The sequence below is a fragment of the Carcharodon carcharias genome, chromosome 12 (assembly GCF_017639515.1).
Source record: "Carcharodon carcharias isolate sCarCar2 chromosome 12, sCarCar2.pri, whole genome shotgun sequence".
Classification (NCBI taxonomy): Eukaryota; Metazoa; Chordata; class Chondrichthyes; order Lamniformes; family Lamnidae; genus Carcharodon; species Carcharodon carcharias.
In genome coordinates, this window is record NC_054478.1 from 55564902 (window position 1) to 55591703 (window position 26802).

The 26802-nt window shown below is 43.5% G+C and overlaps 1 protein-coding gene across 2 annotated transcripts in view; it reads right to left on the reverse strand.

The window, feature by feature from the left end:
* Positions 1 to 22836, reverse strand: part of LOC121284586 (secretin receptor) — a 61088-nt gene extending 38252 nt beyond the window's left edge. Inside the window, exons 1-4 of one of the 2 annotated variants that reach the window (XM_041200071.1) lie at positions 22412 to 22836; positions 22219 to 22300; positions 21325 to 21442; positions 14136 to 14243 (exon numbers count right to left, since the gene is read on the reverse strand). In XM_041200071.1, coding sequence (XP_041056005.1) covers positions 14136 to 14243; positions 21325 to 21442; positions 22219 to 22300; positions 22412 to 22548 — 445 coding nt within the window. In that variant the 5' untranslated portion in view covers positions 22549 to 22836. Of the gene's footprint in view, positions 1 to 14135; positions 14244 to 21324; positions 21443 to 22218; positions 22301 to 22406 lie in introns of both variants that reach the window. The other variant, XM_041200072.1, reaches the window with a different exon arrangement.
* Positions 22837 to 26802: the final 3966 nt, after the last annotated feature.

Below are 26802 nucleotides of genomic sequence, written 5' to 3' on the forward strand. Positions count from 1 at the left end.
AATGGCCAATTAAGGCCATTGACAAAATCATTAAGATAATTAAAGACCCAACCCGTCCAACCTTAAGGCTGGTGGGCAGGCCAGGAACCCCAGCAGGCTTCTGATAATACATGAAACCTTATCTACTGGCAGGATGAGGTTTCATGTCTGTTTTTAAAAACTTTAATAAAGTTTATGTCCTTTTTATTAACATTTTCCATCTCGTATGACATTGTCACATGAGGGGGACATGTTAATAATTTTTCTATTTTTCTATTTTTAATGTTTTTGACACTGTCAGTAATCTCCCTGAGACAGCATCTAGTCTCAGGGAGCACTGCGCTCTTTCGTGCACATGCGCGAAAGAGCGCACTTTGACAGATGGGCAATCCCTCCACCCCCTGCACAGGAAGTGCTTCCTGTTGGGCAAGCTGCTGGGAGGGCCTTAATTGGCCCACCCACTCAAAATGGTGGCGGGCCCCATTACGCTGGTGGAGTTTGGCTGCATGCCCGCCGCTTAGCCAGTGGGGCCAGCCCACCCATCGAGGTAAAAATTCTGGCCTATCAGAACAAGAGCAGAACAATTCTCCTGGTGTCCTGGCCAACATTTATCTCCATCAGGCTCATACCCTCTCGAGCTCACGTTCTCATCCTGTCCATGGCTCCACTCACCAAACACTCCATGCAGTGTCATGTGTCCTGCTCACACTCTGTCCATCTGTTTTCATGCAAAAGAAATTGGCTCACAACAGTAGGGAGAGGGCTCAGACTGGGGATGGAGTGGCACACATTAGACCCCTCACTCACTTTGAGGATTGTGCCATCACGCTGACTGGTGAGATGTGGACCGTGCCTGTGGTGGTGAACGGTGGTCCACATGAGGATCCTGCACCATATCATCCCTCCCTCAATGCAATTGGCAGTGCTTTCTCACCTGCTTTTGACTCTGCTACCATGCACTAATTATCTCTACTTTGGTTCACAGGGAGCTCTGCCAAGCGTGTGAGGCTGTCAGTTAGACAGTCCCTCAGCTCCATCCAGGTCCTCACCTCCAGCGAAGTGGTCACCTCCTACACTGAACAGCTGGATATAAACAGCCTGGAAGACCTGTCACATCGCTTACCCACACCGTCCATCGGCACAGAGACACATACCTTGATGGGACCTAGATCTAGAGCAAGTGCAGCCTCACAGTCTGGTGGTCACCACACAAGATACATGTCCAGAGCAGGAGGAGGCAGGTTCAGCCGATCTTAGTGGCACTCGGAGGACTGCTGGGGAAGAGGCACCCGTGAGGTCTGAGTCAGGTGATGAGCTTCTGGATTTGGCCTTCCAACTCATCATGGAAAGTCAGCAGATGGTGGGAGAACATAATGCAGAGCTGTTGGAAGATCTCAACAGGGTGGTACGTGATTGGAGAAGTGCGTCTACCTGCACTCTGATGAAGTGGTGCCTACATATGTGCATATGGAAGTCTCCATGGGAAGGATGGTGGACGCCATGTAGACCCTGGTCCCGCAGAATGTGGAGATGCGTGCAGACCTGCACTCCATTGCGGTAGCCATGGGTGAGTTCCTACAGTGGCAATGCAAGAGGGAAATGGGGCATCTCGATGTCCGTCCAGCCAGGGCACTTGGGCATCCAAAGGGAGGAGGAGCGGCAGCTGGACACCCCTGGGTCATTCTCTCAGGAATCCCAAAGGCTGTCTGCTTCCTCCTTTGTCTGTGACCCCCTCAACCTCGTCCTCTGTCACCGCAGAAGGAGTAGCTGGCTCACAGGAGAACAGCCAAAGCAAGCTGGGGCCATCAAGGTCTCAGCTCTCCAGAGGATGTACGCGAAGTCGTCAGAAACAACAAGGCCAACCGTTGCACTTGCTGTCTCCACCCGGGCTGCAAGTGTCAGGGCAGCACCTGGAAGAGGTGGTAGGCCTAGAAAAGTTAAGAAATTCTGATCACAAGTGGTTGCAAGGGTGAACACATTTTGTCACTTAATAATCTGAAAATATATTCACTTTCACTGAATAATGTGTAATGTTGTCTTTCAGCTTCATTGACAGGCTTCGCAAGTCCTCCCACTGCATTCCCCCCACCCACCACCAACACCCCCACCTTGACCCTTTGGTCTTCAACATGGGTTCTTATTACAGAAGGTAGGGAGTTTTTAAATTCTTTCAAGAGAATGGTCTTTCTGAGAACTTCATTGGTAGTTTCAACTCCTAATGCTCATATCCACCTGTCAAAACTACTTTGCTTAATCCTTTCAAATTCAATGTATGTTTGCCCAAGCTGTTTCCTTAACTTTTGAAACTTCTGTCTGTATGCTTCAGGGACCAACTCATATGCACTCAAAATGACCCTTTTCACCATATCATAATCCCTAGAAACCTCTCTGTGCTTTACCTGTCAATTTGCTCTGCATGGGCAATGTCCAGTTTCCCTTTGGCCAGTTTATCTGTTTAGCTATCTCCTCAAGTAAAGAATGCTTCAACATCCCTTTCCTCAAACTTCAAAAGAGCCTGCACAAATTTAAACACCTCCCTACTGGGTTCTGATCTGGAAATAAGTCCTGCCTCACCTACTGGTGTCTCTTTTTTAACTGCCAGCATTCTAAGCTGGAATTCTGTCTCTCTCTTTTTCTCTTTCCTCCTTTTTTAACCTCACCATGTCTAATTCCCTTTCTTATTTTCTTTCCCTCTCCTATCTTTCTGCCTGTTCCCTTTCTTTTTCTACTGCCTCCGGTTCCATTTTTTTCATTTGCAAATGAATTTGAGCCCATTCCAATGAACCACCCCTTGGAGAACTCGGTCTCTCAGGTATTCCTTCCAATTTCAAATGCTGTGCCATCTCTTCGGTTATCTCTACCTTTCTAGCTTTAGCAGGCAATCCTACTCTTAAGTTACTTGCCAATTCAATAAACCTGGCCTTTGGGATCCCTTGTAAAATTGTCAGGGACATCTCTTCCACTTGCAGGAAAGCTTTAGCAGTTTCCGGTGCCAAACTATTTTTGATAGTACAAAATTGGTGCTTTCTTTTAGTTTTTATTACTAACTAAATCGACACCCAAATTGTTGTTGTCTTTTGTTCCAAAATATCCCAGACCCTGAGCCCCCAAACTTTGTCATGACACTGGAGATAGTGCCCTGTAATATATCAAGCCCCATTGTTCCCTAAGCTGCAACAAATGTGAAAAGTTTGACCAAACCACCAGAATGCCCCAATTCTACATAACTGTTTAATTTAGGTTAATAGGATACAAGCACCAGGTTTGTACACTTAATAATTAAATAACTGTTTATTGAACAAATTGTCTTTAACTAGTGGCAAAAGAAAGAAATATGAACTGCTAACTTCTAAGACTATAACTTAAACCCTACCCCCTTCTTAAATCCCAAACACACACACACACACACACACACACACACACACACACACACACACACACACACACACACACACACACACACACACACACACACACACACACACACACACACACACACACACACAAACACACACACACACACACAAAACATGGATCTTAAGGGTGGGATAAAACAGTTTAATAGCACCAATCCAGAATACACAATTCAATTGGTTGATTTTGATTGACATCTTCCAAATTCCTTTCATTTTTTTTCATGACATGAGGTGGTCTTCCAGCACTTTCAGTATTTAGTTCAATGGATGAGAACTTATTTTTCAATGTCTCCAACAGTGGTTTTCCCCTTTGCCTTTTTACATGGATTTGCTCAGATAGAGAGAGAAGGTTATAGAGATATGAGGGAAAAAGATTTTTAGATGTTTTCTCTTTGCAGGCCAGGAGCCTTCTGCTCTACTGCTACCACACAAACCCCGGTCACCTAGTCAGGAGCCAATTAAAATGCTGTTGTCAGGCAGCTCCTTTGGTCCAGGACTCCTTTCCAGCACCATCCTGTCTTTCATGGCATACCCTGTTCCAGGACTGCAAAGTTGTATATATCTCTCATCCTGTTCCAGTGGATGTGTCCTTTAAGCTGCAGTCATTGTAATTCTAATCCACAGTCCAACAGAAAAGAAAAAGATATGTTCTTTACAATAGTCCAACAGAAATAAAAATATATGTTCCTTACACAGGGCATTTTGGAGCCTCATGCAAGCACTTTCCCACACACGCGGAGCCTTCATTTATCACATTCATCTCACTGTCCTGAGCATTTTCAATACCGCCTGCTGGGGTTCTCTTTCAGTTGTCCATCTGAGCTGACCTGCATCTCTGCCCACCTTTTTGCATTCTCATGCAGCACCTTTGCCCGTCCGACACAGGCTCCGCTCACTTTTGATTTTGATAACGATGGTCGTAGTCAGATTTTAGCTCAACTCCCCTGCCCTTTCTCTCCCCCAGTCACCCATGTCCTCTCCCCCATCACTGTTGATCCCCCTCGTCACCTACCAACCCGAACCTTTTTGTTTCCAGAATGTCCAGGTGAACAAAGTGCACATTCCCTACCTTCCTGAAAATTCCACCTACATTCACATTGACCTCGCCAATTTCCTCCTTCACACCCTCAAGGTCTGTGTCAGCCTCCAAGTCACAGCCAACCACTCTCACCATTCCTTCTACTGCTACTATCGAACCCTCAGCTGCCCACCCTTCCAGCTCCCTCTGACTCCTCTCATACTCACCATTCCCTCCTACCATGTCCACTCTCAGTTCGCTCCCCTGGGAGGCAGTCCTTGACTCCACAGACCCCTCCCTTATTCACCTGGACACTTCCCACCTTCCCCAACACCCAGCTTACTCCCTCCTCCACCCTTACTCCCTCCTCCACCCATACTCCCCCCTCCCCCTGGACACCTTCCTCCCTCTGAAGTTTTCCCTCCAAACTCCTTCCTCCCCACAAACTCTGTCCCCCCTCCAGAATCATTCACCAACCCCCCCCCCCGGATACCCTCCTACTCTGGACATCCTCCTTCCCCCTTCCAGTCTCACTCACCACCCCCCCACCCCCAACCCTGTACACTTCCTCTCCCACTTATAGCTAGACCTTCCTCTCCCCAGCCTTGACGATCATCCATAGCCGCCCATGGTCAAGACCGTAATGTCCAGAAGCAGATCCTAGACATCAATGGAGATCTCCCACCTTCGTGAGCTGTTTTGCAGCAGAGCCATGTCTATGAGAATCCACCCAGCATGCGATGCACATGTTCCTCCAGGGTCCGGTAGCTGTAGGGTTCCTGTATCTTCTGCTCTTCAGGGGTCCGCCATCTGAGCAAGGCCCTAACGATAAGTGCCAACTTCTACACATGACAGTTGTCCAGACATGTTCTGGCCACCGTGTTTTCCCGCAGGATGCAAAGCGGGTTCACTCTGGCCTCCAACATGATTGGCATCCCGCCACGGAGACATTGTTGGATGGTCCTGCTGTGCTTTCACGCTAGCGTGAAGCTGATTTTTGGCCTTCTCACCATATTGTCCTACCCCACCCACCATGACACCCAATGCCAAGCGAGCCAGAAAATTCCAGCCAGAGCCTCATTCCCCAATCCCCTTTCACAGAGATTTACCAGTTTGCCTCTCTCTACTGATTCTGCTATGGCTCTGTTCCAGATATTGACTGCTCAATATGTGCCAAGTGTAAGGATTCCTTATCCAGCAAAAAGTACCACTGGATCACAAAATTACTTGCCCCATTGTACATGGCACAGCTCAGGAGAGAAACAGCTATATCAAGTAAAAAGAATATATGTGATCAGCCTTGAAGAGCTTGTCAGGGAGAGGTGCAGCAGTCATTCCCAGATTGAGACAAGGATCTACAACAATTAATGGCTTAGGAATTAAATTGAAAAAAATGACATCAAATCAGTTGTAATGTTGTTGTCTGGGATTGCTGGGTGATGTTTACACAAATCAGTCATCAGATTTCCTCTGATTAGGCAGAGTAAGGTTGAAAATAATTGAGGCCAACATCCTGGCATAGGTACCAGGATATTAATATTAATGATTTCTCCCCTGAGCTCACCAAAATATTAGGGGGTGGAGGGCAGTACATGAGGGGAGACAGGAGGGAGGGCCAAGAGAAGTTATGATTTTACCCATGCAACCACTGGCCACCTATTGGTACATTTTGGGTGATGTCACAGAAAGGCAGAAGACAGCAATGGAGTCTGACCACTGCAACAGCTGGACTCCCCACAAAAAAAAATTGTCATTGGAAACTCCTTTTATAAGATGGCCACGACATTTAACGGTATTTAATTTTCTTCATGAGTCCATGATGTAGGACTGTACTCATAGGTGGGTCCCATGTGCATCCCTGCTGTAACCTGTACATCATCATCCACCTGGCTGTTCTCCTGCCTGACCAAGGCTGAGGTTATTCCAAGTCTGGCTGACCCCTACCCCCTCACCCATACATTCTCTCCACCACCCCTGTCCATGTGTCCTTTGGATTTGGTGATCTGTTTTTACGTTTTTCCCAAACAAGGCTACATGGAAACATGGGGGAGAAATTCATTCACGTAGCAGCACACAGACTTACTTCAATTCCTTAGGGGCAGGAAGTGCCATAGGCTGCGGCCGCCCATGTGATATCAATGAAGAATGCCACATGGTTCACACAAGTAATGGCCCATGGTGTTGCCTGCTCCCAGTTCGCATATTGTTGCTAGAAGTGAACAAAATTTCACCCATGGAGGATGTGCAGGTTCTAGCCTATTATCCAGGCCTTGCACTGCACTACCACCAGACATGTGCTGTGTGTGTGTGTGTGTGTGTGTGTGTGTTTGGCACCAGTTTGATTAATCTCCTTTTTACTATAAACAATAATAAATGTTTTACAGAAACATATTTTGGAGGACTGACACTAGATAAAATTCAAGCCAGTTCATTAATATCATAATAACTCAACAGTTTGTGGCTGCAAAAGAAGTATTACAAGCTTAATAAAATTTTCTTCCATTATCACGCACACATATTGCCACGATTCATGTGAATCAGAGCAATGTGTGCCCTTTGCAGCTAAATTTATTCCTTTGTATTCTGTCAAACAAATAGAATAATCTTTGTTTTAGAAGTAAATATTAATTCAGTAGGAGGGAAAGGACTTTCAGAAGGAGTGACCCTAAAATTATCACATTACTTCAGCAAAATTGTAAAGAAAACAGTTTGGCTAAAGTTTCCAACAAGGATACAGAGAATAAAAAAGGAATACATCAGTAAAAAGTAAGTTATGTCATGAAAAGCCGATTACCCACCACAAATTACTTACAAGCATATTGAACTTTTGAATGAAGATTTTTGTGTTTTTAAAGCAACGCAAGCAAGGACACTGAGCAAAAGATGGCTGATAATGGCTGTATGTGTGATGGATTTTTATTATTTTTCTCAGGTTTTAGTACTAATGAACTTACTCTTTCTTTGACTCAAGAAAGCCTGGTTAAATTGGGTCCTTCTAAAAAATAAACATATTAGGACTGGGGAGAAGTTTCCATGGCGGGGAAGGGATCCCTTTTAAATTAACCTTGCTGCAACCAACTGAGGGAGTTGAATAAAGAAGGAGAGACAGCCTATGCCTCCTCACCCGGAAACATACCAAATTAGAGTCCCGTTCAGGAAGTTAACAAATTGGGGGACCTTTCCTGGGGACTGGTTGTAACACATAGTAAGTAATATAAAAAAAATGAAAAGGAATGTTTTAAGTGCATGATACGTGGTTTTTGCTGTTTAGATGGAAGATAACTTTATTTTGTGGTTTATTTTATAATTGAGTTGTGGTTTTGTTTAAACACAGCATGCTCTTTTGTATTTGAAGAAGGTAATAGCTGTCAGCTGAACTCTCAGTAAAGTATTGGACACGGATCTAACATGTGTTAACTGCTTCAGTAATTCAGAATCTTTTAGTATTAAAGACTGAACAGCTTCTAGCTTGAATTTCCCTGTCAGATGGACTTGCAAAGATGCACTAATGTTTTTTTTCTGGAACGGAAAGTTTTTTTTTATAATTAAAAGCTGTTAGGTGTTTATTTTGAGGTTTGCAGAGACTTAAGCTGGATTCAAACACAATACCAGTTAAGTTTCTCTATTGCTCTGGTTATACATCATTTCATGTAATGGAGGTCTTTAGCTTGGTTTTGGATTTTAAGGGTCAGGTTGCAGAAGCAATGATGTTGAGGTTGTATGAGTAAAAGCCTGAATGTTTGCACATGTAGGAAAAGTGATGGCCTTTGACCTGGAGGCAGTAGCAGTAAGAAAAATTTGTAATTATTTAAAAATGTTTGGGAAATCTGTGTTTAAAAGGACTTTTAAGAGTTTGTATCACTTGTAAACGGATCAATTGTAATTTTCCTGAATAATATGAAATACTGGTCCCTGTGACCTAGCGACCCTTGCCCTGGAAGGAGTACCAACAGGAAGGCAGTTAAAATACGGAATTTGTGTGCCCAAATACAAAGAAAGGCTGCAAAATGGGACATCTGGTGGCAGAAGGCGATCAGTGCATAGATTTAGACAGAAAGAGAAGCAGAGGTTTTATTTATATATTCATTCTTGGGATATGTACATCATGGGCTAAGCCAGCACTTTTATTGTCTACCCCGTTTACTCCTCTAATTATGGAATCCCCTACCACTGTAGCACTTCCACTCTTCCTCCTTCCTTCTTGCGCAGCTGATCCACCCTTGGTGCCACAAACTTGGCTCTTGCTACAGTCCTCTGAGGAACCATCTCGCTCACCAGTATCCAAACGGAAAAGCAGTCAGCAAGATAACCTTGAGGGTTTCCGGCACTACCTGCCTATTTTCCTTAGATACTCTTGGCGGTCACCCATTCCCTCTCTGCCTGTATACTTCTTAGCTGCGGTGTGACCGCCTTCTTAAATGTGCTATCCACATAATCCTCAGTCTTGTGGATGCACCACAGTAACTCCAGCTACCGCTCAAGTTCTGTAACCTGGAGCTCAAGTTTCTGCAGCTAGTGACACTTCCTGCAGATGTAGTCATCAAGGGCACTTTGTGCCTGCATGACTTCCCACATTTTGCAAAATGCACATTCCACATGGCTGAGCTGCACTAACATACCATAAACTTTATAGAAAGTGTTTACTCACCAGTCACTCACCAATCATCTCTTCCCCTCCCTCTTGCACCTCTTTGTGAAGTCTCATATGAAGTATTCTCGATGGTAGCGGTCGTGGGTTTGGAAGGTGATGTCTCAGGATTCTTGGTGAGTTCCTGCGGTGTAGATAGTATACACTGCTGCACTCTGCATCAGTGATGGAGGGAGTGAACATTCGTGGGTGGGATGTCAATCAAGCAAGCTGCTTTGTCCTGAATGGTGTTGAGCTTCTTGAGTGTTGCTGGAGTTGCACTCATCCAGGCAAGTGGAGAGTATTCATCACAGTCCTGACTTGTGCTTTATAGATGGCTTTGGGAAGTCAGGAGATGAGTTACTCACCACAGGATTCCTAGCCTCTGAACTGCTCTTGTAGCCAGTTCAGTTTATGGTCAACGATAACCCGCAGGATGTTGATGGAGGTGAAGCAGAAGAGCTGAGAGGAGCTGGGAAGGTTCCAGAAGGAAGTATGTCATACAAGGAAGATTGCATGTGCATAACCCCGTTTATGCGGAAGCTGCTGCCTGTGGAAAATCAGTAAACTCCTGGAAGGAAAGGGACTAGAATTTAGCTTCGAAGACCTATGTAGCTGAAACAGGGAGCTACAGGTGGCATGGGCTGCCTACTAAATGGGTGAGTTAATCATCTGCTATTCCATATGTAATTAATAATTTGTACTGACCATGACTTGCCAGTTAATTTACATTTAATTTATATTGGACTGGATTTTGCCCTCGGATGGCAGGCGGGCCCCACCGGCTTGGCGGCAGGTGGACAGCCGACCCCCGCCACTGAAATGGGGCCCGCTGCCATTTGGAATGGTCGGGCCAATTAAGGCTCGCCCAGCGGCCTGCACAACAAAGCGCGCTGCTCCCTGAGGCAAAGTCCTATCCCAGGGAGATTCGTGAAAGGTAAGTAAAGTCTAAAAATAGAAAAATATTAAAATTATTAACATGTCCCCCTCATGTGACAATGTCACACGAGATAGGACAAGTTAATAATAAATACTTCAAATTTATTACATTTTTAAAAAACGGACATGAAACTTCATCCCGCCAGTGGATGAGGTTTCATGAATAATCTGGAGCCCGCTGGGGCTCGTGGCCTGCCCGCCAGCCTTAAGCTTGGACGGGCAGACCTTTAATTATCTTAACTAGCCTGTCAATGGCCTCAATTGGCCATTGACAGGTCGGCGGGCAGACAGCTGATTTCGCTGTCCGCCCGCCTTCCTAAACATTTAACGGGACCGGGATGACATCAGGGATTCCTCCCAACGTCATCCCGGGTCATTTTCCCATCGGCGAGCGGGCCCCACCCCCATATCGCCGAGGGGAAAATCCTGCCCATTGATTCTGACTTGTGTTAAAGTAAAAGCTACAAAAAGTGAAATTTTGTTGGTAATTTCTTCATTTGGGGTGGTCGTTTAGTAAATTTGGTTAATTTGAGTTATGGTTCCCCTGGGATGGTAACAGAAGGAAACCTCAGGAAAGGAACAAAGTTCAAGCCCAGCTCCTTGAGAGACAGTAGCCACAAAACCTGGCTGCATAGCAACCATAGTTTCCGTGTTTTGGGTACCATTTTGGTGTTAAAAGTGTTTGTTGGAATTATACAGGGTAGAGAGATTGTGATAAGAGACAAAAATAAAAATACCTGCAAAAACTCAGCAGGTCTGGCAGCAGCTGCGGAGAGGAACACAGTTAACGTTTCGCGTCCGTATGGCTCTTCAACAGAACTAAGTAAAAATAGAAAAGAGGTGAAATATAAGCTGGTTTAAGGGGGCGGGGGGAATGGGAAAAGGTAGAGCTGGATAGAGGGCCAGTGATAGGTGGAGATAGCCAAAAAGTGTTATGGACAAAAGGACAAAGAGGTGTTGAAGGTGGTGATATTATCTAAGGAATGTGCTAATTAAGGGTAGAAAGCAGGACAAGCAAGGTACAGATAGCCCAGTGGGGGTGGGGTGGGGTGAAGGGAAGGGGTCGAAATAGGCTAAAAGGTAGAGATAAAACAATGGATGGAAATACATTTAAAAATAACGGAAATAGGTGGGAAAATAAAGATCTATATAAATTATTGGAAAAAAAAATGGGGATCAGAAAGGGGGTGGGGATGGAGGAGAGAGTTCATGATTAAAATTGTTAACTCAATATTCAGTCTGGAAGGCTGTAAAGTGCCTAGTCAGAAGATAAGTTGTTGTTCCTCCAGTTTGCGTTGAACTTCACTGGAACAATGCAGCAGCCAAGGACGGACATGTGGGCATAAGAGCAGGGTGGAGTGTTGAAATGGCAAGCGACAGGGAGGTCTGGGTCATGCTCGCAGGCAGACCGAAGGTGTTCTGCAAAGCGGTCACCCAGTCTGCGTTTGGTCTCTCTAATGTAGAGGAAACTGCATTGGGAGCAACGAATGCAGTAGACTAAATTGAGGGAAGTGCAAGTGAAATGCTGCTTCACTTGAAAGGAGTGTTTGGGCCCTTGGATGGTGAGGAGAGGGGAAGTAAAGGGGCAGGTGTTGCACCTTCTGCGGTTGCATGGGAAGATGCCGTGGGAGGGGGTTGAGGTGTAGTGGGTGATGGAGGAGTGGACCAGGATGTCACAGAGGGAACGATCCTTGCGGAATGCCGCCAGGAGGGTGAAGGGAAGATGTGTTTAGTGGTGGCATCATGCTGGAGTTGGCGGAAATGGCGGAGGATGATCCTTTGAATGCAGAGGCTGGTGAGATGATAAGTGAGGACAAGGGGGACCCTATCATGGTTCTAGGAGGGAGAGGAAGATGTGAGGATGGATGCGCCAGACACGGTGAGGGCCCTGTCAACCACCTTGGGTGGAAAACCTCGGTTAAGGAAGAAGGAAGACATGTCAGAGGAACTGTTTTTGAAAGTGGCATCATTAGAATAGATGAGACGGAGGTGAAGGAACTGAGAGAATGGGATGGAGTCCTTACAGGAAGCGGGATGTGAGGAGCTGTAGTCGAGGTAGCTGTGGGAGTCGGTAGGCTTGTAATGAATATTGGTGGACTACTATCACCAGAAATTGAGACAGAGAGGTCAAGGAAGGGAAGGGAAGTGTCAGAGATGGACCATGTGAAAATGATGGAGGGGTGGAAATTGGAAGCAAAATTTATAAATTTTTCTAGGTCCAGAGGAGAACATGAAGCAGCACCGAAGCAATCATCGATGTATGAGAGAAAGAGTTGTGGGAGGGGGCCGGAGTAGGACTGGAACAAGGAACGTTCCAGAGATTGTGATGTCAGTCTTAGTGTAACGCTAATTCAGTCCCAGTGCTGCCATTTTTGACCTTGTCACTCCAGCTAGTGCCCCCTTTTAAACACTCACAACTGCAAATACATTCAGTAGCAGGAAGAATCATGACTAATGCTATTTAAAGAGATCATCAACTACTTTCAGATTAGTTGCCGATTGTCTCTGTTTGAGTTTGTAAATTACTTAGTCACACCAGAGATTCCCAAACATGGGTCTGAGAGTTACCATACTCCTGGGACACAACATGAAAGGGAGGTAGAGCAGACATAACAAAGGAGGACAAGCTGCTCGCAGAGGGAGGAGGAGGAATGGGAGAAGGATTTGCAGGATGAGGCCTTATCGTCCTATGGTTTTCAGGGAGCATTTCTTTTATCTAAACCCAAGCCAGGCGTACTGTGGGTATCGTCTGCACATTACAAAGGAGGTGTTTTCAGAACTCTGCCACCACTTGCAACCTCAGTGCAGGGAAAGGACGGCACTGCCAGTAGCCTGCAGGTGACTACAGCCATCAATTTCTTTTTTGTCAGGATCCTTCCAAGCTGGAGCAGACAACATCAGTAACATCTCCCAGTTCACCATCCACTGCTGCAATGAGAGGTGACAGATATTCATTTTGCCTGGAGTGAGGAGTTCATTGTGTTCTCTCTGACCAGAGAGAAGAAGACGGAGTGTATGCATGGCTTTGCCAGGACAGAGGACATCCCCATGGTGCCGGATGCCATTGACTGGGCACACATGGCTTTGCGGGTGCCACATCTCACCGCTTGCTGAATGTGCAATCGGTGTGTGACCATACATCAACAGCTTATCAAGCTGGCTCTTCTGGTTGGAGTCATGATGCTTCAATTCTGTGCCAGTCTGCTGTTCTTTCTCTCTTTGAGCCAACACATCAATCCAGAAGTCAGCTGCTGGGCAAAATGTGCTATCCACTTTACACCTGCCTGATGATTCTGCTCCACAACCTAACCATATGTAGGCAACATATGTACAATGATAACCATGCTGATATCAGGAACATCGTAGAAAAGGCCATTGGGGTTCTAAAGCAGACCTGCTAATGCACCAAGCATTTCTGTGTACATGCCTACCAGCCTTCATCTATACATCACCCCATCGACAGCCTCATCTAAGTGCTCTGCAGCAGGACTCATGCATGGCCTCACCCTCTGGGGACCAACAATTCTTTCCCCCGTCCTACCTGCAAGCCACACACCATGTGCTGACACTGTCTCTTTACTACCCACTAAAGTATGCGCAGTGCCAATTTTTGAGCTGATTGAGTATTATTTAATATTGAGTGATAGTGTTTCTTCTTCATCTGTGTCCTGCTCCTCTTGCACTTCATGCTCCCCCACCCTAAAATTTTGTTTTGGATTATTTTGCTTCCATTTGTTTATGTCATAAATCTTTAGATTTATACAGTTGGGTGGAGTGAGGAAACAACATGACTGCTGAAGCACGTTGGTAAAGGTTATTTGATAACTAGATTAGTTAGTTTGAGAGGACCTGTTGTTTTCTGATGATAGGGTGTCCTACATGTCTATAATTGAGCCATCATGGATAACCTAAGAGATAGTGGTTATGGAGACAATCAGTAAAGTGTGAAAAATGCAATTCACTTTTGAAGCTTGATGTGAATACACTCTATGCAAAGCTTAAAATATAAAGAACAGACATTTTTCAGAGGAATATTTAAAAATAAAGTGGACTTTACAGCAGTTTGAGAGTAAAATTTTTCTTGGTGATAAATGTAGTAAAAAATCTGCAGAATACAAAATTAATCTACTTCCTACATTGTCATTGTTTTATTTACCTTCTTTATGAGTCAGAACATAGATCACCTTTGGGCAAGGTACAGCAATAGTCTTTCCCAGTGAGGAGGAGGGCCAGCATGTCACGTTATCCCACAAACCATCACAGCCTATTGTAATTAAAATAGAACCAGATTTTTAAAAAAAAGTTAAGAAAATATATTAGAAAAAGTGACTTAGGTACATAATCTTTTTTCCAGCTTTTTCATACATGACGATTTTAAACAATCTGTTGGAGCTCTCACATTTAATAATTGTAGTTTCTGCTCATTCGAAATGTAATCTTAACTGTATTTTTATTAAGAACTTAACACATTGCAATTAACTGAAACATTCACAGAAAATAATCCAAATACTTCATCATTTCTTAATTTCGCTGGATTTAAAAAAAAAGATTTTTTTTAACTTTCATGGTATTTCAGCTTCTTTAAAGTTGTCATCTTGGGTTAGTTGGTGGCAGTCTATATCTTTGAATCAATGGTTTGTGGGTTCAAGTCTACCCCTGGAAAAATCATTCTCCCAGTGTCCTGGCCAACACTGCTCCTTCAACAAATTCCAGTAAAACCAGATTAACTGGCCACTCACTTCATTGTTTTTGTTGGATTTTGTAGAGTGAAATGACTGCTTCAAATACTTACCTAAGACGGCCACTACACTTCAAAGTAAATATATGAAGTGGTCTGAGACATTTCTGAGAGTTTTTCTTTTACCTACTCGATGCAGTTTTTACTTTGACAAGTCCTTACTTGATAGAGGGAGCTATTTCACCATTTCCTTATTGGATGAGTGTTTGCCTTCATGTTTCAAAGATTAAAGAAGAATATTATGAATATTGAAGGTGAATGTTTGATCAGAGAAGGTATATAAACAAGTTGACAGACCTCATCAATTGGAATTTAGGAGCAGAATGTGTTGCCCTTCACATTTAACCTGATTTAGTCTCCTTTTTTAATCTTGCACGTGTTTTCCTGTCATTCCTGGAAGTGATAAATACTTTATTCCTATCTCATCATGATGTTTATTTTGATTACCCAGTTTCTTTGAACCTTCTCCTTCAAACCACACTTGGTCTTATGTGAAACTCTTGTTTAATTTATGTACTGGAAAACAGACAGATGCTTGGAAGACAAGTTGCCATGAATTGTATTCAAACTGTTTAAGCTGAAAACATTGTTAGAAGGTGTTTCTCATTGGTAGTGTTTGAATAATAATTTATTAATATTGTGAATGTATTTTGTATTATCTTGTATAATGTATCCAAGCATCTCCAGTGTTTGCAAATTAAGGTCAATGTTAATTGAATTGAATTTATTTTTTACATATACATATGCAATATCTATATAGTAGAATTGAATGAATTGAGGATACACAAGTCAACTACAGTATTATGTAACTGAATGGATGGATATGAACAACACAGTTCATTTATACTGAACTTCTGAGTGAAAATCCTCCATTATTTAGTCTGTATGGTTCAGTGATTCACAGATCAATAGAAACTAGTGCTGCCAGTTGTAAAAACTTTAATTAATCAATCATTCTGTGTGCGCTCATTGACTCCCTTTATTATATTTTCAAAACTGTTGGACGGAATTTTCCCTTCTGAGACTAAGTTCATGGGAGGGGCTGGAACGGAAAATTTCCCACCCCGGCAACCGCTGAGAATTTGCCTCATGTCACGTGACCCCAGCCTAATTAATTATGCAGTCATGCCCCGCCATCATATCCAGCTGCCATATTTAAAAGCCTCACGGATATCAACTGAACCACTAGTGAAATTAGAAGGTCCACCTCCCGGAAGATTCTGAAGGCAGAAGACCCACATCGTAGATGCACCACCCACCCACTGGTACACATGGTGGTCCAGGGTCCGGTCGCTGGAGGCCTCTATCTTCACTTCTGATCTCCATGAGCTGCCCCAGGCTTTCTTGCAGGTAAGTCCGACATTTGCACGCCACGTTGGTCCAGGTATATTCTGGACCGGTGTGAAAACACATTAGTGGTGCAAATGATTGGGCAGGGGGGCAATTCCGGTCAGGCCTTCATCTACATCCTGTTAACGGGATGTAAAATGGTTGTATGCCGGCCTCTGGTGGGAATGGCAAACCGCCATCATTTTACGCTGGGGGAAAACCGACTTTTCGGCTCCCATTGCATTGTTCCCACCCCACAAGCCATTAAACCCACCACAGGGGGCATGGGGAAGTTCACCTGTCATTTCTAGTTACGCTGGTGTAAACAATGTTGACAGAAACTTGTCAATGCAGTATATAGTCAGTTTCAGGCAGGGCGTAGGCAGAACCTTCGGATTGGGAGGGAATGCTGTTGGTAACAAAGGTAATTCTAAGGGCTGCATTTTACATCCAGCATGTGATGTCCATGGGCAAGGGGCAGGGGGGAGGGTGAGGGGTACCGAGGGCTGGGGTGGAGTGATGGGGGGAGGGGAAATGTGATATTGTTTGCAACTTGGGGGCTGTGTCCTATTGAAACAGGGGCCCCGTATAGGAGCCAATGCCCTAACCTGCCCAAAGAGTGTTAAATGCCAGGTTTCCAATCTGTCACCAGCCTCAGCTCTCCATGTGTGAAATAGCAGCGGAGGCAGGAAGTGGCCCTTAAATGACAATTAATTGGCCACATAAGGGCCTCAATTGGCACAAGGGTGGATGGGTGGGTGCCCAATGCCTCCCCTGCCACTCGTGAAATTGCAGGAGCAGGGATAGGTGGATAGGCAGTGGGAAAAGCACCCATGGGGTTTTACAGACCCCCAACCTTTGCCTGTAAACCCAGCTGCCTGGGAGGGGAGAGGAAAAGAAGAGATGCTGATGCTGTGAGAAAAGGTGAAAGATTGAGGGAAATCTCTGAAATGAATCATATAAGAGAGAAAAGCTGCAAACCAGGATATATGAGTTATTTTGAGCAAATTGTCAGGACACAAGGGCAAAAGAAAAACCGGGACTGTCCCGGCAAAATGAGACATCTGGTTATTGTAACTGTTGTATCATTCTCAGTACTACTGTTACCTTCACACATTTTCACAAGCTATCAGTGCTTGTTCAGGTTTATTGATACTCGAGGCAATATCTAGAAACCACTAGATGGCAGCAGCAACTTGTCATGCTGCCTGTTCACACTTCCAAGGGATTATAAGGTTGTTTCAAATGAACATTTTACAAATGTGAAACAAAAACAAAAATTGCTGGAAAAACTCAGCAGGTCTGGCAGCATCTGTGAAGAGGAAGACAGAGTTAGCGTTTCGAGTCCATATGACCCCATTTACATACTGATCTACAATAGCGTCTGTATATGCTCATATGCATACAGATAATGACATACTTAGTTACGAGGTATGAAGAAGTAGACCATTAAAGAGTGCCTGTATGATTTTTTTTCCCTGATGCAAAGATGCCTGCCCTCAGATTGGTGCCTTCCCCTTGGAGCATTTTGAACCGGTTCATTACCAGCTTGTGACATTGCACTGTGGATTCCAAATTCAGTGTGCAGCTGTATAGTTTAAAAATCTTATGACGTTACATATACAAGGGGAAACATGTATTTCAGATGGTAAACTTCTTAATTATTCAGTATCTTCAGCTCACTTAAAATTAAATTCTTGCTAAACTGAAAATTGTTCCAATTGTTTCTCTGTAGTTTGTCTCAATTCCATTTCAACTTTTCTTTCAAAAATAGATTACCAAATTCTTGTGAATTCCTCATGAATATATTGAAATTTTGGAAAGAAGTTGGTGTTTAAAACATGACCGGATGGTTATTAGTAATGCTACAGATTTCAGATTTTGAAAAAATAGTGGGAGGAAAAGAGAGTAACAGTAAAAATTATAATGTGCACTTTTTTTATTTAGAGTCAATGTTATTGAGAGAATCTGCTGTTTGGAAGTCCAAAGTACATTTATGAAATACTTCTACATTTGGAAATTGGTTTTCATTGTGGGTGGTATTTTTGTTGGTTTGTATTGGCATGCGTTTACACTTTTTTTGAAAGTTTACAAGTAAGTATTAAAAATATTTATTAGACTATATTATTAAATTATGAGTTAATGTTAGATGTATTAAAATTTTGCATTTAAAAATTGTTTTTCATGTCATCAGAATGTCACAATACACTTCATTAATGAGCCACTTATGCTGTATAGTAACTGTTTTATGTTGCCAAAAAGCAATAATATCCACACAATGTGCCAGCAATATCCCACAAACAGCAACAACTGACTCACTGATTTATTTTTCTTTTTATTAGTGATTGAAGGGTGTATGGACATCAGGAATTGTTAATTCCTGTCCTTCCTCAATTGTGCCATGGGATCACAAGATGCTTATGGAAGTGGAAAGCCATTTGGTACACCTTAATTTATCAATTCAGAACAACCTTACGCTCCCCCTTTGCTGAAATTTAGTCATTCCTTAAACGATTCCAGGGTTTTTTCCTCCACTACTCTGTCAGGAATACTAATCCAAGTGCTGGGCAGTATCTGTGTCAGAGGAATTTCCTGATATCCATCCTAAAGTTATTTTACTAGATTGAACCCGTGTCTCTCTTGTCCTACCCCTATGGTTTATTTTCAAACAGTATTCTAAATTCACCCTTTCCCACACCATTTACCATCTTGTTGTGCATCCCTAAGAGATCACCCCTAAAGTGTCTCTTTTTTGGGCTGAATATCCAAAATCACTCTAACCTTCCTGACACCTCAGATTCCTAACATGGGGAATAAGTCTTCCCTGCTATCAACAGTCTCATGGCCTGAGAACATTACCTTTGGTGGGCCAGCCCTATCGGCGGGCTTGGGAGTGGTCAGGAAATGGACCGTCGACCTTGATTGGCCCCCAACCAATCAATAATTTCGCGCTGAAAAACTCACGTTGCCAGGGTGGGGGCAGGAAGAGGGCAGGCGATGACATTTCCGCAGGCGTGGGTTAGCACTGCGAGAAGGCTGCCTGAAGGCAGACAACTGCCACAGGGAGCTGGAGATCTGAAAAAGCTGAAATAAAGGTTTTAAAAGTTGAAAAAAAAGTGTCCATGCAGCCTGAAAATATATCTCATAAAAATGCTGTCCACGGAAATGTATTTTTATTTTGTTTTATCCCGCCCTTGGATGAGGTTTGCTGAAAAATGCAAAGGCTGCCTAGCCAATTCACCTATCCGTCAACCGCAAGGTTAGACGGACAACAAAAAATTGGAGTCAAATGCGCCATTAATGAGCTTAATTGCCCTCTTAATTGTCAGCAGGCGTGCTTCCGACTTTTGCGTGTGCCCGCTGAGCAAAACATCGCATGAGTGCGTGATGACGTCGGGAGGCTCGTTGACATCTCACGCAATTTTACAACAGATCAGGTCAGGCACATGCCTGCCCATGGGACATAAAATTCTGCCCCATGTCTCACTGTTTCTTGGCAATCAGAATTGGATGTTGTACTCAAGGTGCAGTCTGACTGGTGCACAATGAAGTTTTATCACAACTTCCTCTAACTTGTATTCCATGTTCCGTAGTTCAATAAAATACCTCTTTGACCATGGTTGACTTGTCATAATTTCTTCTTGTGTAGCCTGGTATCAATTTTTTTTGATAATCCTTTGAAGCACCTTTGGATATTTTAATATGATAAAAGCACTTCTTAAATGCAATTTGTTGTTACTTGCTGCTCTGTGTTAGCTGAACAAGTTGAATATGAGTGAATCGGAATGTTTTCAATGCATCCTTAGCTATTTCAAGACTATTCATAAAGTACATCAACTGCCCATTTTATCTTCATATATGCAATACTCTACACTTGCCTGAACAATGTTTCACTGACATTGTTTGGTCCTCTACATATTTTGTTCAGCTTGTTCAAGTTTCTGACTTGCCTCTTTCAATTCCACTATTAATCCTAGTTTAGTATCATTTACAAATTTAACCAATTTGTAATACATTTCAAAATTAAGTTGTAATGTAAATTAGTACTGCTTCTAATGCTCAGCTCTTGTGTTCAGTGACTAGGCTTCAGTTTAATGTCTGATCTAAAGGAGAGTTGACCTCAACAGTGCAATACTGTCTTACTGCTATACCAGAGTGTCAGCCTATAATTATGTAATTATATCTCAGCCCTCTGACCTAGAGATAAGATTGCCACCAACTAAGTCAAGCTGGTATATATAACAGCTGAATTAATGGTGACAAATATTTGATGCAGAATCAATTCCTTGTATCTAAACATCATAATATGTGAAACCTGTAAATGTTTATGTTAAATAATTCTAATGATGCAAATCAATTTGTTACTGAATCAAAATCTAAGGATACCTGAGAAAATTTCTGACCAGTCTACAGAATCTACTATGAATTAAATAATTCTGAATTTCCTGTTTTTCTTTTACATTCTCAGATGCAACATCACACATTGCCATTCAGTCATGTGCTTATGCCTTTTCAATGTGACAGTTAAACATGCCTAATGATAACTTGCATTTAACTATTTATTATTAATTATGCAAAGGATACATTATAAAACTCTTGTGATATAAGTCATACTAAGATTGATACCATGTATACTTATGAAATTTTGTTCATAGTTTAGGACAATATTTTTTCATCTAATTACTGTTCCTTTGAAAATTGAATAATATGTTTTGAGCACAACATGTACATTACTTGCTTGAATTTGTATGTCTATTCAGAGCCACAAGTGGTTTATGAATGAGATATGAACCATATGCTGAGGTGTTTTGCAATACACTCTGTGCTTGTGTTGGCAGTAGTCTATTAAAAAAAAATCAGACTGAAGTTATATCATGGGATACTAGCATATGAATCCTTAACGCATTCATTTGGAATTTGCGATGGAGGTGTTAATAAGCCTAAATAAATGGGTTAGTGCCTAAGCTAAAATAGCAGTAAGAGGGATTTTAAACAAATGCATAATGTATTGTATATTAGTATCCCAGAAGCCTAATTTCATATGTTAATTATATTTTAACAAGAAAATATTTCACTGTTGCACTGTATTTGGTTCCAGTGCCATTGAAAGCAGCTTCACTGGTTCTAGAATGCTGTGTTCTGGATATTTTGGAAAATTAAACTTTTTTTTGAATAATGAAGACGATTCCAGAAGTGTACATCATAATTCACAACCTTGATCAAGTATTTAATCCAATTACCGAAATGGTACTGTTCCATTCTGTGCCTGCAGTCTTACCTGCTTGAAACTTTTGCATCCCAGAACCGATTTTATCGTTTGACAGCATCTCAAAGCAATGTTCTTTCTCTCTTCTGAGGATATTCGGTAGATCGCATTCTGGTGGAATGGTTTTCACCTGAAGAAGTGTACAACTAATACCATTTATCATCCAGACATTCTTTGGCCAGGATGTTGACGTTTCGTGCAGCTTATCCATTTTAAATATTGACATTACCGATATTCTTATATCTTCTCCACATAGTTTGTTATATTTATCCATTTATTTCTGCAGCTGCAGACGTTCCTTATGTGCTATTTCATAGAAACTTTGAAATCAACACCATACTACCCCCCCACCCAACCCCGTTGGCTCGCGTAATGGGCAGCATCTGAGTACAGTGAACTGAATGTGGCTTCATTATGAACGAGGTAGCTAGAAGTGGCTTGATCAGAGCAACAGTTGGAATGAATCAGTTTAAAACCGAAGAGTTTAACATGATCGCAAGGCATTCAAGACTTAAACATCTCTTACTTTTAATAGTATTGCCGTGGGTCATGATATTCCTCCGTTGTAGCCACTTAAATTAATGTATTCCCAGATTACAATGCACAATGAATTAAGGTTATCAAAACAGCCCTTTTAATTTAGCAGATAGACTAATAATTGACATCCGTTGTTGGTCTTTGCTCCAAAACGTTAAGTAATTTAAGCGTATCAGGAACCCAACCCTCATGCTTAATGGATCCAACAAGATGGCACACCGTATCTGTGGGAATGTGCAAAATAGTCTGGATATTTAAATAAAGTCTCTCTCATATTCTTCTTACCTTTTCTTTTAGATTATTTTATAAACTCGTTTAAATACGCGAGTAAAATGTCTACTTAAAATGAGGATTAAGCGGTTTTCTTACTGTTATGATGGTGTCCAGATAAATTAAAACCCGAAGGATCCTCATCACGTGGGCACGTCCCATGAGCTGTGCTCCTGTCGCCCTGTACATAATGGTGACAAATAACATTGGAGTCCATAAATCTTGCCAATTGAAATGGCAGTTTCTTTTTGGGTTTTGCTTGGTCAGCCAACTAATATAACTCTGACCTTACCACTCCATGAAAAACAATAATCCTCTGGGCGCTGAGCTTTGACCATGAACAGCATGAACCCCTTCCTCACGCGGGTGAGCACTCAATAGCCTTGGTGATGAACTTTTTTCTGCCGCCGCCAATTGCAGTTCGACCATTTCACCTAATAACTGCGTGACCCGAGATGTGACATTCACAGACCTTAATGGAGATACGGGCAAGTCACTGGTCCCATGGTTAATGGAAAGTCGAAGCACTTAATGTTGAAGATGCCAGTATAATTTTCTAACTCAACAAGAATTACTGGGAAAGCTAGAACTTTCCTCCCCCAGCCTACTTTAGCTCGAGAGGCTTTTGAAAGCAGATTTAGCGCCGATGATGTCCGACCTCTTTTTTTCAGTGTGGACGTCGCTGGCTAAGACAGCATCTATTGCCAAAGCTGTTAAAATGATGAAGACTCCAAATCCTGACCTGGCTCCGTCTGACTTGCAGGATGATCCTTTGTTTTGGCTGCTGCTGTGGAGACTCCGCCACAGCTGTTGAGTGATTTGTCAATTTCTCATTATCCTTTACTCACAAACAATGGATAGTAACAGGAGCAGGAGGAAGCCTGTGCGGAGCAAACTCAATTGTTTGTGCTTATCGTTAGTTTAGATACTCGTGATGAATTGCTGTACTGTACCTCCCAGCAGTTGCACTCGGTAATATGCAATGGAATTGTAAATGTAATAATAATATTAAATAGTAATATCAAAGGTGTAAAATCGAGTTTCTTTTATGATTCACATTATTTGCTAGTTATGACAATCGGAATTATGACATTTCCTACTGTACCATTTTACTTGTAATATTTTCAGGGGTTTGTGAACGTGAAATCTATGTTTTATATCTGTTAGATATAATCATACGCAGTTTAGATGCTGCGGCTGTTACTAACATTTCTCGTAGAGCATAAACAAAAACATTTGTAGTGCGAGACTGTGTGTTTACACCTCCTCTCTCCCCCGCCCCCTGCCTCTCTTGATCGGAAGAATGCTATCGCTGTTCTGGCAAACAGCCCAAGATTCAAACAGTGTTATAACAGTGTGTACCACAATGGTACAATCACATTTAAATAAGTGGACCTGTACGCATGATATTACTAGGACTTGTGATCCTGGTGATTTACACCTTATTTCATCGTACATCCATATGCATGCACTAATGGAAGGAAAATAAGTGTTTTTCAACAATGTTAACTTCTCCACTGTACAGGACTTCATGGACGGTACGCCTATAGCTATTAATGCACCTAACTATAATGAAATGATATGTCACAATAGGTAGAGCTATTATTTTAATTATGTCCATCATAACATACGGACATATGAAGTAGGAGCAAAAGTAGGCCATTCGGCCCCTCGAGCCTGCTCCGCCATTCCATAAGATCATGGCTGATCTGTTTGTGTTTCGAATTCCACATTCACATTTACCTCTGATAACCTTTGATTCTCTTGTCTAACAAGAATCTACATACCTCCATATTAAAAATATTCAATGACCTGGTTTCCACCACCTTCTGAGGCAGAGAGTTCCAAAGTCACACAACACTCTGAGAAAAAAGTTCTCCTCATCTCTGTCCTAAAAGGGAAATCCCTAATTTTAAGTGCTCCCTAGTTCTGGGCTCACTCACAAAAGGAAACATCCTTTCCACGGCCACCTTGTCAATACAATTCAGGATCTTATATATTTCAATCAAGTCACCCCTCATTCTTCTAAACTCCAGTGGAAACAAGCCCAGTCTGTCTAACCTTTCCTCATAAGCCAACCCGCTCATTCCAGGTATCAATCTGGTAAACCTCCTCTAAACCGCCTCCAACACATTTACATCCTTTCTTAAATAAGGAGACCAAAATTGCACAGAATATTTGAGATGCGGGACAGAATTTTTCCCTCGTCAGGCACACCCACGGCCGACCCGAGCGAGAGGTAAAATAGTGCGCAATGATGTGATCTTTCACTCGGTGGGCGAGCGCAGGTGCTAGAGTAGCGCCCACCATTAATTAACAGGCCAGGTAAGGCCCTTAACAATGCAATTGTCTGAGATTTTTCATTGTCCATGTGAATTTCTGCTCATCACACAGGCAAAACGGGCAGTCCACCAGCCAATACATCCTCAAACCTCATTCAAAGGGCAGGATAAAAAGGATCAGCAGCATTGCAGTGTGAATAGTAAGCAGTTTTGGAGAAAGTTTGCAGCTGGTTGCTTATTGGTATCTGACAGCTTCATCTCTATCTTGGGGCTTCATTCTTAGCATTTCCAAGCTTCATTTCAGGACTTATTGCTGTCTGCCAGGCCCCCGGAGGATTCAGACCATGTGGACCCTTTCAGGTATCAGACAGCGTTCCCTTACCCTGGAAATGGGGATTGTGGTCTCCGCTGGAGGCACTTCCTCTGAGGAGGAAGAGAGGGCCAGAAGAAAGAGGAGGCCAGGTGTCCCTATGCAGTTTCCAGGGGAGGGCCCTGTGGATGGAGAGGCGCAGGCACAGGAGAAGCAGGGCCAGCCCGTAGTCCAAGGCGGAAGGAGCCACAGAAAACAGTGCTCTCCCATTTCCAGGGTTTAAAGGCGGTGATGCAGCTAACTCGATATGTCTGAGGTGCAATGCTGAAGGGGGAACCACCTCTCAAGGGAGACCGTCACCTCCATTTGCCAGATGATTGGGCCTGAGATCAGCTCCAACTGTGTCGGTGGATACCCCATGCCAGTGCCTCCGAAGGTCACAGTGGTCCTCAACTTCTATTGCCTCCACTCTTTCCAGGGCTCATTGTGGGATCTGTGTGGAGTCTCCCAATCAGCTGTCCACAGTTGCATCAAGCTTGAGACAGAAGCTCTATCCTGGTGGGTCCTGACTTTTATTCTTTACCGTATGGATGTGGCCAGCCAGGCTGAGTGAGTCAGAGGCTTTGCATGATTGCTGGGTTCCCCAGTGTCTGGACTGCACACGTGTGGCCATCAAGGTGCCAATGGGTGAGCCGGGTGCCTTCGTCAACAGGAAGGGGTTCCACTCCATGAACATGCAGACAGTGTGTGATCACATGATGCATATTCTGCATGTCTGTGCAAGGTACCCTGGGAGCTTCCATGATTCTTACATTCTGAGACACTCCCAGGTGCCGAGGCTCATCAGTGCTCCAGCCCGACTGGATGGATGGCTGCTGGGTGACAAGGGCTATCCATTGAAGAGATGGCTCATGACGCCTCTCCATCACCCAAGAACAGATGCAAGAGAAGCATTACAATACGAGTCATAGCTCCACAAGGGCGGTGGTAGAGAGGACCATAGGTCTTCTCAAGATGCGCTTCTGATGCCTGGATCATTCAAGGGGACCACTACAATACCCCCAGCAGGTGTCACCGATAGTGGTTACATGCTGAGCTCTCCACAATCTAGCACTGGCAATGGTGGACCCACTGGAGGAAAAGGATCTTGATACAGCTGCACAGGCCACAGATGATGAGTCCAGTGGTGAGTCAGTCAGGAGAATGTTGAGGTCGTGCAGCCAGACCTCGGTAACCTCCAGGGAAACAGGGATGCTAGGCACACCTTGATCCAAAGCTCCTTCAGCTAAGCTACCAAAGATCAGCTTCAACAACAACAGCAGCAACAACAACAGCTTCAAATACATGCCAGGGCTGCCTCCTCCATCCCAGATGTGTGAAAGGACACATTCATTTGAACACAAAGAACACTCAGTACTTATGCAATAAAATTCAGAGCCACGTACGTCTAGCATTACATACCGGCATACCCTGCACCAATGATATAAAAGGGTGGAGCACACTCAGGTCATGTTGACAAAATCAGATTTATATCATTTTGACATGTGCAGACTATTTACATCAACCTCTCTGGTCTTAAGTCCCAGGCCACTGTACATTAACTAAACATAAATGAACATAAAATCACTTGTGACCTGTCCCTCTTGTGCTCATGGTGCCTTTAAATTATGCTTGTGAGTGCTACATCTTGGTGCTCCCCCTCACTGGCACCGGCATTGCAGACAGTCTGCTGACCATGTTGTCTTGTTGGCCTTGATGACCTTGGCAGACGTCCTCTGGCCAGTGGATCCCATGCTGGCCCCGTTTGGGAAGGAGCGGCCTGTGCCACGGCTAGCATCTCTCCAGATGCTGCAGCCTCACCAGATACCACGGTCACTGGTGAAGGGGAGGAGGAGCTGCTGCCATCATGCGGAGCACCCAAAGAGGATGCCGTAGAGACGACAGGCAGCTCGTGCATGAACATGAAGTTGCTTTGGATCTCCCTGCTCATCGTTGGTGGACAGGCACCTCACTGGGATACTGGGTGCCTCATTCATCTCCCACACTGACACACACCACCTGAGGTCATTGCAGATCCGAGTGGAACCCCAG